General features: G+C 44.6%; 1 protein-coding gene across 1 annotated transcript; it reads left to right on the top strand.

The window, feature by feature from the left end:
- Positions 1–17,880: 17,880 nt before the first annotated feature.
- Positions 17,881–19,614, top strand: LOC117542822 (zinc finger MYM-type protein 1-like). Its single transcript, XM_034210675.1, has 2 exons — positions 17,881–18,453; positions 18,648–19,614. Exons 1-2 carry the CDS (start codon positions 17,881–17,883, stop codon positions 19,521–19,523), a joined length of 1,449 nt encoding a protein of 482 aa, XP_034066566.1. The 3' UTR covers positions 19,524–19,614.
- The last annotated feature ends 263 nt before the right edge of the window (positions 19,615–19,877 follow it).

Raw genomic sequence — 19,877 nt, 5'->3', positions numbered from 1 at the left:
GACGGTTTACCTCTGCTCCTGTTCTCATCACTCCTGATTCACTACGGCAGTTTGTGGTGGAGGTGGATGCTTCCAATGATGGAGTTGGGGCTGTGTTGTCACAACGTTCAGCCAAGGACAGCAAACTTCACCCATGTGCTTTTCTGTCACGTAAGTTAACACCTGCTGAACGCAACTATGATGTAGGCAACAGAGAACTTTTGGCAGTCAAAACAGCGCTTGAGGAATGGAGACACTTTCTGGAGGGGTCAGAGCGACCATTCATAGTCTGGACGGATCATAAAAATCTTGAGTACATCCGAAAAGCTAAGAGACTGAACTCACGTCAGGCAAGATGGGCTTTGTTCTTCACTCGTTTTAACTTTTCCTTGTCATTTAGACCCGGTTCACAAAATGTCAAGCCAGATGCACTCTCTCGTGTTTTTGATCCTGAACCCTCGGCAAAGGAACCAAAGCTCATCCTTCCACTAAACTGTGTGGTTGGAGCGGTAACTTGGCCAATAGAAACAGAGGTGAAACGAGCTAACGGTGAGAGCCCGACACCTAGGGGTTGCCCCCCAAATAGGTTGTTTGTTCCTCAAACTGTGCGTCCTAAGGTCATTCAATGGGCTCACACCTCGCTGCTCACCTGCCATCCTGGGGTAAAAAAAACCATGTACGTCATCAAGCAACGGTTCTGGTGGACATCTATGGAGAAGGATGTCAAGGAGTATGTGGCCGCCTGCACCATCTGCGCCAGGAATAAGACCTCTTCCAGGCCCCAGATGGGTCTGCTCAGGCCGCTGCCTATCCCCAGTCGGCCCTGGTCCGACATCTCAGTGGATTTTGTCACCGGACTGCCAGAATCCAAAGGTAACACCACCGTCCTCACGGTGGTTGATAGATTCTCTAAAATGACACATTTTATTGCTTTGCCTAAACTGCCATCGGCCAAAGAAACGGCTGAAGTGTTGTTGCACCATGTTTGTCGTCTCCACGGTTTTCCCAAGGACATCGTGTCAGACCGGGGTCCTCAGTTTGTCTCCCGTTTCTGGAGGGAGTTTTGCAGCCTCATCGGGGCCTCTGTCAGCCTCTCTTCCGGTTACCATCCCCAATCAAATGGACAAACGGAGAGACTGAATCAAGAACTGGAAACCTGCCTCCGGTGCCTGGTGTCCCAAAACCCAGCTTCTTGGAGTAAACACCTCACGTGGGTAGAATACGCCCACAACTCATTGCCTACCTCTGCCACCGGATTGACCCCGTTCCAGTGCGTCTACGGTTACCAACCTCCCATGTTCTCAGAGACAGAGAAAGAAGTCATGGTTCCCTCGGCACACGCACTGGTCAGGCGCTGTCATGGCATTTGGGCTTCAGCACGTCGGGTCCTCCTTAGGACTTCGGCCCGCATGAAAAAAGCGGCTGATCGGCATCGCCGTCCTGCACCTGTGTACAGACCGGGTCAGAAAGTGTGGCTATCCACCAGAGACTTGCCCCTGAACGTAGTCTCTAGGAAGCTGGCACCAAGATTTGTAGGCCCATTCACTGTGGAAAAGTGTATTAACCCTGTGTCTGTTCGTTTGCGCCTGCCTAGATCACTCAGAGTCCATCCAACATTCCACGTAAGCAAACTCAAGCCGGTCAAGGAAAGCAAAATGGTTCCCGCTTCCAAGCCCCCCCCTCCTCCCAGGCTCATTGATGGAGGTCTGGTCTACACTGTCAAGCGTCTGCTGAAGGTCAGAAAACGAGGAAGGGGTCAGCAGTTTTTAGTGGACTGGGAGGGTTATGGACCGGAAGAGCGGGAATGGATCCCGTCTAGCTTCATCGTGGACCAGAACCTGATAAAGGATTTTTACAAAAGCCATCCTGAACTCGCTGGGCCGTCCGGAGCCGTCCGTAAAGGAGGGGGTACTGTGGTGTCTAGACAGTTGTGTTAAGTTAATTTATTTAGTTCAGTCCTTTTGTCTTTTGCCTTGTCTTGTGATTTCCTGTTTTATTTTGTAGTAACCTTTCCCTCTCGTTTCAGAGCATTCCTGCCCTGGTGTGTTTTTCCCACCAGTGTGATTGTCAGCCCCTCCCTTAATTGTTGCCACCTGTGTCCCCTTACCTAGTGTGTATATATAGTCTGCGTCTCCCTTTGTCTTGTGTCAGTTCGTCTTGTCTCATCAAGCCTGCCAGTCATCCCTTGATCGTGTGAAGTATATTTTTGATAGTCATGTAGATGTTTTTTGGTTTAGAGTTTTTGATCCTCCAAGTGAGCGTTTTGTATTTGACCTTAATTAAAAGACCTTGTTAATTCTAATCTGTTTCTGGTGTTGTGCATTTGGGTCCTGAGCCTCGTGACATTCTTAACAGACTTTTAATGAATTCAGTACCCTTTATTTTAACAACAGCCAAATTCAACAACCCCTCAGTTTATGAAACACAGCGTGACGTAATATTTAGTAACATCCTAATAAGAGTTATGTTTAGTTCCAAAACTCATAATGGTGCGATTTAAGTAGAATACGACACTGTGCTTTGTTTCTCCTCGTGTGCTGCTCCCCACAGGGGGGAGGGGAATTACCCACACCCTCTTCCTGCAGCAGCAACAGGGTGATTTCGAGGTGAGTTGATTTAACTGGTTAAACCGTTGAAATCTCCAGAAATCGGCGATTCGTTTCAGTACAAATCTTTACATTGCTTTTAAACCGAAGTTCCACATTACTGATGCCCTCTTTAAGGTCTCTCCGAATATTTGCCGTGCACACACACAGAGGAAACCAAAAATATTGCATCTATCTGTTCCACAGGTAATTTTTATACCGTCAATCACAGAGTCTGGCGAGGCAATGTCAAAATATAGATTTGAAATTACACTCACCAGCTCGACGATCTATTGGTAATTGTTCGCGACGCCAATTGTGAAGTTAAAACTTCTTTGCAGCAATGTTGAGCCAATCATGAAATGAGTGAAACTGGATTCGCCTGTCAATACACTGATATTTATTGAGAGCCTGAGCGTCCGGAGAGTTCACAGCATACTACAGTTCCCCTGTAAGATACCAGCCAACTCTGAAGCCCAAAAGCGCCAAGAACCCATCTATACATGAAGAAGAGGAGGGCCCTAAAACACGCAGGTTTTCCTTTAATGCATGCCAGATGTCGAGACAAAGACTCGTTGCATTGTAAACCCACATGAGCCAAGCTTCTCCCCCACAAGACATCAGATGACCTCTTGACCTGTGTCTTCCTGAGAAGCTATGGATCACATTACAGGCAGGAATACACTTCAACCATATTAAACAGATTCCCGAGGACAAGTCACTAAACTCTATATCAGGGGTACTCAAATACAAATCTTAAAGGTCCAAAATAAATGTTTCAATAAGACAAAGGTCCGTTTATTACGGTCATTCAAACTTTTAAACAATTGCAACAAGATTCTTAACACGAGGTTGCAAAAACAAAAATAATCTGTATGCAGCAGTTTTCATTGTTATTGTGTATGTGCTTGACCCCTCAGAGTCGCAGTGTAAGAGCTGCACAGTTAGGAATAAAGGCAGCTGCACCCTCTTTCATTCAGCATTCCCATTATTGCTTTATAAATGTCTTCCCCCTTGTGTGTCCACTGAGGTTCGTCACACATCTTCAACAAACTCCCCCTTTGCCTCATCATAAAAACTCACAAACACCAGCAACTGAGCATTGTCAGTGGTGTCAGTGGACTCACCCACAGCTAAGGAAATGCACTGTGCATTTTTTATTCCATCACAAAGCTGATGAATCAAATCACCAGCCAGTATTTATGTTCTTCTGGTTGCTGTGGAATCTGAGAGGGGATTTGCTTGATTTGACCTGTTATTTCCTCTTTGTTTGCCTTCATCATGGTCTCCATCACTTCAGTCATGCATTATTTTATACTGCAGTTATTATCCAGTGGAAAGTCCTTACCTACTGGCCTAGTTACATCAAAGTGGTTACTTTTTTTTGGCTGGGCAGTGTAGTTTTAAACACCGTCTTATTTGACTTTCTCAGGACTTAAAACAGTTTTTTGGGGGCAGACCCCCTCAAAGAAAACAATATATTTACACACGTAAGGTCATCATCTTAATAGTTGTGGATGCTCATCCGTGAGCAGAGCATCAAGTTGACATGTCTATTACAGCTGAATGCGGCGATTACCATTTTGTTCAGCAAAACGCCTCACAAACGTATTAAGATCAACAGCTTTAGTGCGTTTTGATTCAATGCTGAGTACAGCCAAACTGACAGTCTCTTCTCTGTCAGTGTAGACCGCAAATACCTCATTCCTTCAGTGCTTGGGTCCGAATGCTTCTCGTTTTGCGCCGTCCAGTTAAAAATGAAATCGCCGCCAAATCGTATGTCCACGCTCGCGCCAGGACCGGGGGAGGGGTTACATGACGTGCATCTTGTGCTGCATTCACTTGCACTCGGACATTAGAGACTTTCTCTCATAAATGTCCGATGAGCCACAACTTTTCTTTCAAAACAAAGCTGCCAACTGGGGTGGCAGCTGGGGTGGCAAGGCTATTTTTAGGGTGTCAGTTGCCACCCCGGTAGGTGAAACTAGGCTACTAGCTACAGTACAGATGGAACTAGATGAGCTGTTAACTCTCGCTCTGAATTTTTTTTGTTTTTGTTTTAATTCTCGCTCTGACTTAGACAGGTTGAAAGAGACACACACATTTTTCCCACCCGCATTCCGCGAAGACCCGCCCTACTGTGCCTCTGATTCGCAGATTGTTTGGGGGGAAAAAACGCTGACTGGATGCTGAATGTGATTGGACCAAAGCGTTGACACACACAGGTGGAACACAGTGGAACAGTCAGACATGCAGAGCGCTGTTTGCAGTGGACATAGCGGAGAATTTTGACTCGTTGCGAATGCGTTGTGGCGATGTCTCACATATAATACAGAGAGATCATACATATGAAAAGTATAATTTGCTCAGAGTCCGGAGACAGTGGTGGTTCGGTCCGGATCCGGACCGGAGTCCGTAGTTTGAGGATGCCTGCTCTATATACTTTAACAAGACCAAAATATTCCTTTACAACCGGCTCTACTTCCTCGGAGGCTCTCGCGGAGCATACCAGGAGCGAGGGAGCCTCACTCCCCTTTGACTCGCCGCCGGGAGACCCTGTCTCTGGGGTGGTGGGGGAGCGGAGACGTGGGACGGAGCCCCTGCAGCCGCCGAAGGGCGAGTCTGATACCGAGGCGGTTGCTGTGGGCGGCTCTCTGCTTGCGGCCTCCTGTGGCCGGCGTGGACGCCGCAGCTGCTGCGGGCGTTGGTGCCGCTGTGGGCGCTCAGCAGGCTGGAGCCAGCTGTACATGCTGGCGAATGCCGTCCGCCTGTTCCGCGGCCGTCTTCATGGACTCCACCATGGCGTGGAACTGGGGTCCGAACAGCCCGTCCGGGCTGATTGGAGCGTCCAGTAGCACTTTTCTGGCCGTCTCCGTAACAGACGCCTGCTTCCGCCAGAGGTGGCGCTGGATCTGTGTCACCCACGCGGAAATCCTCGCCTGGGAGACAGCGACGAACGCGCACAGAATGAGCGCCGTGCTGGCCGCCTTGCTGATTTCCTCTGCCTCGGTGGTGGACCGCTCTACCAGTGTCACCACCGAGTTGGAGAGCAGTGCGATGTTATTCGCCGCCGCGCTGTGGTGACGGAGAGGGGGAAAGCATGTTCGGCCGCCAAGCTGGCACCCTGCTCCGACTCTGTCTCCCCCGTCCGGGGGAGAGGAGGGAGGGGAGAACCGAACGGTGAACCGTGGAGGGAGGCAGGGCAGGGGTTGCTTTTCTTCGGACTCCTGCCCGGCACTCGGCCCCGTCCGCGGGCTCGTAAGCCTGGACGGGCCAATCGTCCTCCTCTGCCACAGCAGCAAGAGCGTCCGCTCTCCGCTTCCTGTACGCGTGCTCTGACCCCAGGCAGGATTCGCATACTGCTTTTATCACTGCTGGTCATAAATCATTATGAACCCAGAGACACATGAGGGACAATCACAGATGCAGTTGTTGCTCATGATGATTCTCAATTGCTGTGCTTCAGTAACTGTGCTGGTTTGCTGAAGAAAAGAGGGAGCAGATTGCCGGGCCTCCTTCCTATTTATACCGGAAGGAGGCCCGAGGGTGGGGCCCACCTTGCGGGTGGGCGTGGACTACAAGTTTTCAGTGCTGCACGGGGGCGCAGGAGGATTACCCAACAGTGATAGCCTTAGAGGGTGAAGCCATATACGAAATAGAACACAGGGAGAAAAGAACAGCAAAACAAAACCCATTGCCAGACACACAAAACTAAAACCGTGACATGACATAAGAATCGTGACACAGATCGAAAAATTCAGATTCATTTTTCAATAAATGATGCGCTTCCACAAACAACAAACAACATAATTATTACATTAAAACAAACTACTTGTAGTAGATGAAGTACATTATTCAAAAGTTTACATTAACTTTGAATAATAACACGGGAGAAACGGATCCTCTCTCTCTCTCCTGACAGCCCTCAGTTTATCATGCAGCTCGCTAAACAGTGGGTGCTTCATGTGATTATGCAGCAGCTGATCTGATCTCTCTCTTTCTTGTGTCCGGTTATACTCCATAACGATCAGATCCCGCTCTCCTGATCGGCCTTTATAGAGAGCACCGATCAAACTATTAAGAGTGAATATCGGCCGATAATCCCCAATTATTACCGGACATTTTGACCGACAGGTTTTGAATTTACCGGTTTTTAATACATTTTACCAGCTAAAAACCGGTAAATACCGGCTAACGGAAACCCTGACTGGGGGGTACTGTATTAATGAATAATTAGTTAATGGTTAGTTAATGAGAAGTTCTTTTGATTGAAGAACTCCTGTCCCACCTCCCAAACTTTCTTTTTAGTTGTGCATTGTTATTTGTGATTGAGAAACATTCCACTTGAACTTTGTTTCAATTAAATAGTAGTAATTATTGTCCTACTTTTTAATTAGTTCTTCTCTTCTTTTTTGAGAAAGGAATTGATTATTTTTTAATTGTAAAAGAACGTGTAACCCAGGTTCTGATGCTGTTGACTAATTTACGTATGTTCCCTGAACGCCACACGAACACCGTGTGCAAATCACACAGTCAGACCTGCATGACTGTAGGATTAGCGGTAGATACGGAAACATTTGGGAGAAAGAGTGGGGATTGACCTGGTGAGTCAGCGAAAATTAGCATAACGTAGCCTGCTAACATATCGATTTTTGCTACTCCACTGTATGATATGTATCCTTAAAATAGTTTGAATTGTGTTGAATGAGGTTATGAATGCTAGAATAGTTGGCAAAACCAGTCAGGAGATGAATGTAATATGAATGTAATATGCAGTGGCGGCTGGTGGAAAATATTTTTGGTGGGGCTATGGAAATAGGGACCAAACCATACTAAGGCGGTCCGGGGGGATCCTCCCCCGGAAGACATTTTTGAGAAATGACCCCTGTCAGAGAATATTTTTTTAATCCGATCTCTTTGTGTCTTGAGTTTCTCAGCTATTCTGAGAAACTGTTAATCACAAAGATATGCTTTTCGTTAAATCGCATATACTCCTGCCTGGAATGTTAAGGAGGACACAGGTCAAGAGGTCCTCTGTCTTCCTGTGGGTGAGGGGTTTGGCACATGTGGGTTTGTAATACAAACAGGTCTTTGTTCCAATGTCTGGTAATGATTAGGGTAGGAAAGGCGGGCTTTTTAGGTTCCTCCTTTAAGGATATAGAGCTATGTTTCTACTCTTTGTCTTTAGAGTGTTGCTAGGTGGCTCACATGAAAGTGTGATATACTTTGTGATCTCTCCGGCCGTATTCTACTCTCAATAAATAACAGTGTTTGACTAAAGCCGCTCCAAATTCCATCCTTTCCTGAGCCTTGGCTCTGCATTGCTGCACAGCAGTTTCACTCACAACCCCTTAAATTATCTGGTGATGTTAGAGGGTGGGGAACACTGGTGCAGAACACTGGTGCTTTGGGAACACTCAAATGATTTAATTCCCATTTAAAATCAGGAGACTAAATATGAACTGTGTGTGTGTGTGTGTGTGTGTGTGTGTGTGTGTGTGTGTGTGTGTGTGTGTGTGTGTGTGTGTGTGTGTGTGTGTGTGTGTGTGTGTGTGTGTGTGTGTGTGTGTGTGTGTGTGTGTGTGTGTGTGTGTGGTGTGTGTGTGTGTGTGTGTGTGTGTGTGTGTGTGTGTGTGTGTTGTGTGTGTGTGTGTGTGTGTGTGTGTGTGTGTGTGTGTGTGTGTGTGTGTTGTGTGTGTGTGTGTGTGTGTGTGTGTGTGTGTGTGTGTGTGTGTGTGTGTGTGTGTGTGTGTGTGTGTGTTACTTGCCAACCCTCCCGATTTTCACGGGAGACTCCCGATGTCATTGCCCTCTCCCCGGTTCCCTCCCGGGGTCATATTTCTTACGATTTCTGACAAAATCAGATTTACTCACGACTGTTTCCACTCGGACTTTAATACAACTACACCATTGTTTGGTTTCCATGGTAGCGCGTCTCTTTAGCAGCGCGCGCAACTCAAAGTTTGAGAGGGTGAGGAAGATGAAAACTGAACAAGAATCGACAACTCCACCCTCTGCTCACTCCTTTCCTGTAAAATACAGGTCCAGCCCACACATATGCTCCATGGTGCTACAGGCATTGCCCTTACAACTACAATAAGCATGTAAATGTTAATCTACAGCTCCGGCGATCCACTAGCACCGAGACGCAGCCATCCTCGACAACTACTGTAGCGTCACCTTGGATACGAGTCCAAACAACCCACAGACACACAGGCCAGGGCGCTGACACGGCGCCCTTTGAGCATCAGATCTGACGACGCTGATTGGCTGAAATTATGTTTCGGCGGCATAGTATACAGATAGCAACAGTCAGTCGGCTGCTGCTGCTCTGGCTGAGGGTTCCTTTCTACCGCCCGGACGAGAGAGGGTAATGATACACGCTGCGGCAAGGCAGGAAACATGTGATTTATCAGTAACTTTAGATATCGTAAAACAATTTTAAACGAGATTTTATTGTAGATTATACATTTTACTGATACCAATTATATAATATTTACCTTGTTCATTAAAAATAAAAATAAAAATATATTTTTTTAAATATATATTTTTTTATTTGTAATGACAATCAAACATGTGGGAAGAGGGTGGGCGGCACCCCTAGCGCCCCTATAGGCCGGTGCCACTGGTAATATGAATGTTGTAATGTTAATCTCGTTAGCGGCTAAGCTAATGCGGCTAAACTAGATATGATGCACTTTGTGACCACTGTCACATGGCTACTTAACATGCAGAATGACATCATTGTGCATGCTAAGTAGCCATGTGCTTTCTGGGGCTTAATCTTTATTGATAACATTTAAACATTCACTATAATAATTGTAGCATCCCCGGCTGAATGATGGTCAGACTCTCCAACTGATGGTATCTGTTTATTGCACACCCTTGCTTTTATACAATCATTACCAACGTAAGAGCTTGTGCCCTTATCAGCCAGGTGCTAAAAACCTGTTATGATTCGGTAAAAAAGGTAGGACCCAAATGCAGTTTAAAAACGTGAAATTACATTTTAGTCAACTTTTAGTCAAAATGTTTTCTCTCTTTAAACTAATTCAGTTAGGCAAATACAGGTATCTGAAATTGGGACAGCATCAAGTGTTGAAATATGTAAAGCAACATTTCATTCTCTTAAGGCAAGACACCCCAGGTGAATAGGGTCATTTTTTTAACTTAAAGATATCAGCTAGACATTTCTCCAGTTAATTACTTACAATATAAGGCAATTGTTTTTTGTATTACAAGTCTTCTGAAATAGCATGTTTAAATATGCAAATGATCTTTGTATAAAGCCAGGTTCAAAATGCTTGTTTCATTTTGTAGTCATATTAGTATCTAAGGCTTTTACTGAAGGGATTTTGGATATCTCTTTTTATCACTCCATAAATCAGAAAATACTGTCAACAGCCCTAAAATATCAATTTTCGCCATGTTTTTAGGTATAAAATGTTATATAATTCAGGCTATGAATGATATATGAACAAACCCTTCTGTTAAAGCCTTCATAATATTGATAGGAATATAACTGGAAGGTTTGGTGTATGTACGTGCTACTGAAGTGGAAATTTCGAACTCAGAGTAAAGGAGAAAAAACTCATTTTGAGAAAACGACCTTTAAAGATTGCTGTGATGCGCTACCTAATCCCTCCTGTTCTTTGGATGATAGCTTGCGCATCGACGCACTCCGTGAAGGTATTTCATGTTCGGGGTCATTTGTTTTATGTATAACCTTGCTTCGTGCAAGTGACAATTGTTGTCGTCTTCTCTGTGAAAAATGTTTTCGCCGTTCTTTTGTCATTTTGAGATTAAAATATCTAGCGGAAACCTAACCAGGAAGTGTTTTAGCACACCACGTGACGCATCTGAACGAATCACGTCAGAAATTGACACCAGCCAATGAGATTTCGTTTCTTGGTTTAAGACCCCTTTGTACTTTCACGATTGGTTGCTAATACAAAGGAAATGACCATATTTGGATCCGATGAGATTGTGCAGGAGAAACGGAGCTTTCCAACGATATCTCTGATGACATGGTGCAAACAACGGTCACGGTACTTTATGTTACGTTGCTAACTTTTGGTGAATTTAGGAGGTATCTACAGATGCAAATAGACAAACTATAGTAAAATAAACACTTAAATGTGTATTTTGTACGTTTTCCTTCCAAAAGCCTGAAAGAAAACATGTTATGGAATCAAAATAGCACAACATCTCAAAATGGACCAGTGCATGAAAAACAATGTTTTTGCCTGCCATGTCTCGCCTTAACACTTTACTTGTGTAATATATAGGGATGGGTATCGCTAAGGTTTTTAATGGTACTACTACTCTTATCGATACTGCTTATCGATCCGGTACTTTAACGGTATTCTTGTAGGTACTTTTTGTTATTTTTAAGGGAAAAATTAAACAAATTGTTAACCAAATTCACATTGATTTATTTACATGTGAAATAAATAAATAAAATATGTATAATAATGTTATTATATTGTACTGTACTTGAGTAATATGTTGAGATACTTGTACTTTACTGGAGTATTTAAATGTTTTGCTACTTAGTACTTCTACTCCACTACAGTTCAGAGGTAAATTATGTACTTTTACTCCACTACATTTATTTAATACCTTTAGTGACTTTACAGATTTGGATTAATGATGTTGTTAAGAACTTGGATTCACAATGGAAAAAGGACTCAAATGCTCGACCCGGGAGCCAGAGGTAAAGTATAAGCAATATACTTTTATTTGCCAAAAAGGACATACAAAAAAAAAACACTCTTTGCGAGGTGACACAAAATAAAGAGCTTCAATAAGGCTCAACAAAAAACGCTCACAATGTGAGGAAAAAAACTTACAAAAGGTTTTCAGGAGCATGAACAAGGCATGTGTCAAAATAAGTAAATGCTGATGAGCAGAGTTCTGGCATGAGGACAGGACAAGACGAACTGACAACAAACAGAGGGAAACAGGGGAATATAAACAGGAGATAACAGGGCACAGGTGAAAACAATCAGGGGCGGGGCTGATGCTGATGAGAACGGGAGAACACACTAGGAAAGGGAGTCAAGCAAGCTGAAAAGAGACGTGACAAAACAAAACAGGAAGTGAAAGACAATACAAGAATAACAACATAAAACATGACTGACCCCTCTAAGGCCGACTCCTGATGGCCCAGGCCGATCATAAAAATCCTGGATGAGAGTCTTGTCTACTATGAACCTCGCAGGTACCCAGCACCTTTCCTCGAGACCATAACCTTTCCAATCCACCAGGAATTGCTTGCCCTGACCCCTATTGCGGACCTCCAGCAGCTTGCAGACCTTGTAAGTTAGACCACCTTAAAAAAACTGGGGAGGTGGAGGGGGCTTGGAGGCGGGAACAAGTGTGCTCTCATGCACTGGTTTGATTTTGCTGACATGGAATGTAGGATGTACTCTCATTAGGGCTGCACGATATTGAAAAAAACTGACATTGCGATTTTTTTCCCCCTGCGATATATATTGCGTTTTTTTTAACTATATTTAACCGGATTAAGGTATTGTCCTCCTGTGCCTCGCTCATTTTTTACCGGTGTTTTGATGGTCTGCAAACTAGCGGGGCGGGGCCTGCTGTGATCTGATCAAGAATGATTGTGATTGGTGGTTTGCTGTATATGCAGAGCCTGCATGTCACTCACTCAAGTACCCCTGACATGAGAGCCGCTCAAGTTTTCCTTTTGTAGCAAGCAGCAAAATAATTGTAACATGACGTGTTTGAGTTAATTCACCTACTTAAGCACTGAGCCTGTTTTTCAGGTCTCAGGCTCGAAAATGACATTCCCAGAACAAATGACCATATCTTCCCTTCTAAAAGGGTTAAATTAATAATCTTTTCTCTCAAAGTAATGATAAACCTGTGAGTTGGATGTAGAAAAGTCAGAATCAATATAGATGTTTTTTATTTTAAAGAAAATTCAGATTGAACATAGTAAAAAACTGTAAATTATAGTGTCCATCCAAAAATCATTTTTTACTTATAGTGAAAACTACCCTTGGATGATGGGTTAGTAGACTAAAAGCTTTAGGAATCCAAAGTAAAACATATAATAAGTACCCTGTATCAAGATTGATGCAAAACAAGTGACATTTGACATTTTTAGAGAGATTTAGCACAAAAAAAACACTTCTGGGGTCATTTGGGTGGATTTTTCAGATCTGGCCCCCCTTGGTCGATTTTGACGAATGAAATCTCTTTATAACCGCTAGAGCCAATGGAATCGAGGGGAAGTTCTACACACACCAACACATGAACAAATAAGGAGTGAGAGTGACGCGTAGCCAAAACCGGAAGCTGCATACACTCTGGTGACTACCATTAGCAGCTAACTTTTGTGCTCCGATCTTTACATAAAAATGGAATTATGGATTATAAACAATTGCTTCAAAGCCACAGATACATTATTAACCTATGGATCAACCGATTCAACCGCGTTTTTTCTCATTGTAATGCCATTGAACACGTCTTTTGATCAGATTGACAGCTACGGTGAGACGATCTCCCGTAAAAGCTCCGTAAAGGTACGTGTTGTGATGTCTGTGTTTGCTTCCCCTGTCGCGAGATCGGATCGCTTAGTGATGATACTATACTTAAATAATCTTTGGAGTATCAGCTTTAATCGGATATATTGTATGTGCAGTTTCGATAAGTAATAAGGGTATCTTTATTTTTGAATTCTGTGCTAAAGTGCGTTAGCATTTTAAAAAAAAAAATGAATAAAACCGCACGTCCCTGCGGTGTGAATATCGCGCATGCGCATATTTTGGTTATTGCCATGACACGATATATCGTTCAGCCCTAACTCTCATGGACCTGGGAAGTCGTAAGCGCACAGACACAAGATTAATGACTTTAGACACCGAAAAAGGCCCCACAAACCTTGGAGCCAACTTTTTGGAAGCCACCTGAAGTCCTTGGTGGAAAGCCACACATTTTGACCCGGACTGTAGAGGGGAGTGGCCCTGCGGTGGACGTCTGCTACAGCCTTCATCCGAGTCAGACTTCTAAGAAGAGACTGACGAGCCCCAGCCCAAACTCGGCGACAGCGTCTAATCAAGGCATGAGCCGATGGTACCGTTACTTCCCCTTCGTTGGTTGAGAACAGCGGAGGTTGGTAGCCATTGGCACAATAGAAAGGAGAGAGACCTGTGGCCGCCGTGGGAAGAGTATTGTGAGCAAACTCGACCCATTTGAGGTGGTCGCTCCAGGTGGTCTGGTTCTGGAAAACGAGACAGCGTAGTGTAGTCTCTAGTTCCTGGTTCAGATGCTCCGACTGTCCATTTGATTGGGGGTGGTAACCTGATGACAAGCTGACGGTGGTGCCTATGAGTTTGCAAAACTCCTTCCAAAAAGCGGAAATAAATTGTGGACCCCTGTCGGAAACAATGTCATTAGGGAATCCATGGATCCTAAATATATGGTTCATCATGACCTCTGCGGTACCTTTGGTAGAGGGAAGCTTGGTTAGAGGAATGAAATGAACCATCTTGGAGAATCGATCCACCACTGTCAGGACCGTAGTTTTGCCTCTGGACGATGGGAGACCTGTCACAAAGTCCATAGATATGTGTGACCAGGGACGTTGAGGAATCGGCAGCGGCTGGAGCAGACCCATCTTGACCTGGGATGAGGTTTTATTGCAAGCACACACCGGACAAGCCGCTACGTACTCCTGCACATCCTTCTTCATGGCTGGCCACCAGAAATGCTGCTTAATCCTGCACATAGTCCTTTTAACTCCAGGGTGGCATGAGAGCACAGACGTGTGGGCCCAGTGGATGACCTTGGAGTGGAGAGACACAGGAACAAAGAGCAGGTTGTTTGGACACTCGCTAGGTGCCGGGTTCAACATATTTTTTTCTCTTTTTATATATACAGTAGGGAAAAAAAGTATTTAGTCAGCCACCAATTGTGCAAGTTCTCCCACTTAAAAAGATGAGAGAGGCCTGTAATTGTCATCCTAGGTACACTTCAACTATGAGAGACAGAATGGGGGGAAAGAATCCAAGAAATCACATTGTAGGATTTTTAATGAATTCATTGGTAAATTCCTCGGTAAAATAGGTATTTGGTCACCTACAAACAAACAAGATTTCTGGCTCTCACAGACCTGTAACTTCTTCTTTAAGAGCCTTCTCTGTCCTCCACTCATTAACTGTATTATCAGTATAAAAGACACCTGTCCACAACCTCAAACAGTGACACTCCAAACTCCACAATGGCCAAGACCAAAGAGCTGTCAAAGGACACCAGAAACAAAATTGTAGACCTGCACCAGGCTGGGAAGACTGAATCTGCAATAGATAAGCAGCTTGGTGTGATGAAATCAACTGTGGGAGCAATTATTAGAAAATGGAAGACATACAAGACCACTGATCAATAATCTCCCTCGATCTGGGGCTCCATGCAAGATCTCACCCCGTGGGGTCAAAATGATCACAAGAACGGTGAGCAAAAATCCCAGAACCACACGGGGGGACCTAGTCAATGACCTGCAGAGAGCTGGGACCAAAGTAACAAAGGCTACCATCAGTAACACACTACGCCGCCAGGGACTCAAATCAGCCCGGGACTCTCGACCGGCCAACTTCGGTACCGCCGGCCCACCGTGGTACCGCAAGTAAATACCTCTAGTAAATTGGGGGGGGGGTAGACAATTTACTAGCGGTAGACATTAAGGGTAATTAATGTCTACCTCCGGGCCGGTGGACTTGTATTATTACTGGCCCCACCATTGTAACCACTGGCCCGGATCATTCGTCCAAAAAAAAAATCAACTAATAATGAAGAAAATTAACACATTTGTTGCAATAGTAATGTATGCACTAACTACATTACTACTTGTACTACAACATTTTAATCATCAGTTCTTCCTCATTTTCCTCAATTGTTCATATTTGGTTTATTAAAATAATGATATTGTGGTCATTGTTAAAAAATGTCTGCTATTATTATTATTTGTATAATGCACTTTCTGCTTTCCTGTCAGGCTGTGTAATTGATTTGATTAGAACCTGAACCTTCATTATCCTAAACTGCTGGGACATTTCGTCAATACCTTTATATTGTCTACTCTTCACTTACTTGTCAGCATAGGTCGGCATTGATGTACAGAGCCGACAGAAGACCTTGTTTATATTGGCATCATATTGAGAGGTGCAGCCAGTGACGCATCCTAAAACCAGGAAGTAAGCTGCTGGTTCCCTCGACAAGGGTTTTGGAAAATAGCTGGAAATAAGGTCTGTGGAAAACAAACCTGTTTGATAAATGCACGTTTTGTTCAGCCGGATAATCTCCACATGTCTACCTTACTTTTATAATTTTCGAATCATAAATCTAATCGATAGATTATATAAGGGTTTTAGGATGCGTCACTGCAGCCAACTCCATCGATCAAGCTGGCTGAAACTTTCTCTCCCTCTTCTTCTCATACTCCCTGTCACTCTCCTTTAACTCCTCCGGTGACTTTCTTTTATTTGAAGATTGTTTACCGCTGGTATTAAAAACATTTGGCGAATGGTTAGGTGGCGCGATAGTCTGTAGTGAAGGAGCGCGCTCACGCTCACGGGAGCCTGCTCCCGCTGCGCTCCGCAGCAAACAGCTGTTTGCTTTTCACCCAACAACAACGACAACCGACTCACGGAACTCTATGTTGTAGCGTTGATAAACGAAACAATGTAACTAAATTGCTAGTCAAAATACCAATACCACAGGACAATTTTTTTAAAGCAATATTTTTAGTGGCCCGAGCGGGCAAGTGGAAAGTACGTTATGCTGGCCCGGGGTGTCTAAATAGTGCTTCCGGGCCAGCGGGCCATTTAATGTCGAGCCCTGCCGGTTACCGGCCGGCCCACATCGTCCGACCGGCCCACTTCAGTACCGGCCCATCGGGATTCGTCCCGAACGTCCCGATGGCCAGTCCGCCCCTGTCCTGCAGTGCCAGACGTGTCCCCCTGCTTAAGCCAGTACATATCCAGGCCCGTCTGAAGTTTGCTAGAGAGCATTTAGATGATCCAGAAGAGGATTGGGAGAATGTCATATGGTCAGATGAAACCAAAATAGAACTTTTTGGTAAAAACTCAACTAGACGTGTTTGGAGGAGAAAGAATGCTGAGTTGCATCCAAACAACACCATACCTACTGTCAGTGGCGAGCCGTCAGGCCTCTGTGAGGGCCTAAGATATTCTAAAAAATAATATTTAAAAACATTTAAAAAAAATATTATTTTTTTTAAATATATATTTTTTAAATATTATTTGTGTTATATTTTTACCGAAAAAACTTGATTTAATTGTATTTAAAATAACATTTACAAAGAAATAAATCCTTCGAATCTGCCTGTTCAGTTTCTGTTTGAATGTGAAGGGTTACATGAAAAAAGCTCGTCTGGCCCTCTATGCGATTCACAGAGGGCCCGCTATAGTAAAACAACGAGAGAGTAATGTCAAGTGACAGTACAATTGACCAATCATATCTTCCCTCTAAATGGGAGGGCTTTATTATCGCGGACTTTATGACAAGTTCCGCCCGCTGCGCTGCCAAGTTTATGCATGTGATATATCAACGGGTCAAGCTAGGCGGAATTAGCATACGTTCATTCACGATGGCTCACGTTAGTGATAGTGATGACATCGTTGCGAAACTACTAACCGAGTCTTTTTCAAGAATGAGTTACACGGATAAATTGGAGTTAATTACCAAAGGGCGACCAACACCACAGCTTAATTTGGTTCAAAAAACCAAACGGTTCGAGAGGCATTTTAATATCGGCAATTACGCCAGATACAACTGGATGACCGGATCAACCAGGGAACAAAAGCTGTACTGCTGGGATTGCTTGCTTTTTGGAGCGGACAGTGGGTCATGGGCCAGAGATGGATATTCTGATTTAGGAAGTTTATCCAAATCAGCACATCGCCATCAGAATGCTTCAGGTCACCTCAGAGCTACTATTCGGCTTAAAACATTTGGGGACACCAGGATAGAGCTCCAGCTGGATGAGCAACAACGCCGGGGTGTCATCCTTCATAATGAAAAGGTGAAGAGGAACCGAGGAATTTTGAAACGCCTGATAAATTGTGTGGTGTACTTGGGCAAGCAGGAGTTGCCGTTCCGAGGTCACGATGAGAGTGTAACTTCATCAAACAAGGGGAATTACATAGAGTTGCTGGATTTAGTGGCAGAATATGACAGCGACCTGCACACACACCTCGCCACATCAACAGTATTTACCGGCACATCTTCAAGGATTCAGAATGACCTGATCAGCGCTGTCGCTAGTGTAATGACGGATAGCATGAAAGAGGAGCTGAGGAAGGCACCTTTTGTTGCGGTCATGTTGGATGAAACGACAGACATTAGCAACGTGGCGCAGATGTCATATGTGCTTCGATATGTCACTGACGATGGGATAAAAGAGCGTTTCTTCAAGTACGAAGATGTGACAGAGGACAAACGAGCAGAGGCCATAGCTACACGGCTGCTGGAGTTCCTGAGGGAGAGTGGCTGTATTGACAAAGTGGTCGCGCAGTGCTACGATGGAGTAGCTGTTATGGCCTCTGGATTGAATGGGGTGCAAGCGAAAGTTAAGGAAACAATTCCACAGGCCCTTTTCATTCACTGCTATGCTCACATCTTAAATCTCGTCTTGTCAAAGGGAGCTTCCAAGATAAGAGAGTGTAAGGTCTTCTTCTCCCACCTCTCTGGCTTGGCCACCTTTTTCAGCCGCTCAGCAAAGCGCACCAAGCTACTGGATGATATTTGCCAGCATAGGCTTCCACGGGCAGCTCCTACTCGCTGGTGCTTTCATTCTCGCTTGGTGTGCACAGTGGCAGAGAAGACCAGGGAATTGAGAGAGGTAAGATAATAATAACAATGAACGTAATGGAAATATTAACAATAATAAAGAAATGATTTAGTGTTGGAAACTACCCACTCATAAAAACATGAAGGTAAAGAACTATGCTAGTATTACATTAAATGAAAAGCTAATCTTAGTGTTTACTGGAGGTCTATAAGTTGTTTTTTCTAAACTAAGCATTACTCTCGTAGGTGTTCGAGCACATCGTAGACCATCACACAGAGTTTGATGACGAAACTGTTCATTGCTCTGATGGATACATCACCCTCCTTACCAGCTTCGATTTCAGCTTTTGGTTGAAAACCTTCCACGCTATCTTCTCCTACTCGGATGTTGTTTTTGAAATACTTCAGAACAAAGGTTTTGATATGCAGTTCTGCCTGGCCAGAGTGGATCAGCTACAGCGACAAATTGAACAGGAGAAGGGGAACTTTGACAGCGTCTACGATGAAACCCAGGCTTTGGTTGGTCCTCCGCACGGCCGTGGAGCTCAAGGAGACGTTCGTGCACGGTACAGGGAGCTCCACTGCAGCGTAATTGACAGCCTGCTAACCCAGATTTCCAACCGCTTCAGTGACCACAAAAAGCTGGAATTCCTGGCCCTTCTGGACCCGCAACAGTTCGGGCATTACTGTAACTATTTCCCAACTGCTGCCTTGAACAGTTTGATGGAGAGCTATGGCGGATATTTCGACCAGCCTCGACTGCACACGGAACTCGCCGTGATGTACGGCATGTCTGACATTTTGGGGAAAAGCCCAGCCGACATTCATCAGTTTCTCCTCAAAAAAGGACTGAGTGAAAGCATGAAACAGGTGTACACCCTCTCATGCATCATCCTGACAATACCTGTGTCCACTGCCTCTGTGGAGAGGTCCTTCTCTGCGCTGAAGCGCATAAAAAGCTACTCGAGGTCCACGACTGGGCAAGTCCGACTGTCAGACTTGGCCTTAATTTCGATCGAGAAGGAATTGCTGATTGCTTTAAAAGCAAAGGATCAGCTGCATGACGACGCCATCAAGTTCTTCATCCAAAAAGACAGGAGGATGGACTTTGTGTTTAGGTGATTTGATCATCAAAGGTAAGTCAAAGTGATTTTCAATGTGGGCCGCCGTGCCGACTTAATTCATTTGTAATTGTTACTTGGCTGTGGGTGTCCTGTCATGATAGGTGTTTATATAAATGGTGTTGTTTTGTGTGGTAGAGGGTCGCTGTCATTGATGCGTTTTGCACCCCGGGCCGCTGTTTTGATATTCCGCTGAAGTATACTATAGGCTGTGACGTAAAAACGTTTTCTTTTTTTTTTTTCGAGGGAAGAGGGGGGTGGGGTCAGAGGGCCTAGGTAGAAAAGTCACGGCTCGCCACTGCCTACTGTGAAACATGGGGGTGGAAACATCATGCTTTGGGGCTGTTTTTCTGCA

This window comes from Gymnodraco acuticeps, unplaced genomic scaffold (assembly GCF_902827175.1).
Source record: "Gymnodraco acuticeps unplaced genomic scaffold, fGymAcu1.1, whole genome shotgun sequence".
Classification (NCBI taxonomy): domain Eukaryota; kingdom Metazoa; phylum Chordata; class Actinopteri; order Perciformes; family Bathydraconidae; genus Gymnodraco; species Gymnodraco acuticeps.
The sequence above is the reverse complement of the archived record's forward strand: the minus strand, read 5'-3'. Positions and strand labels throughout refer to the sequence as shown.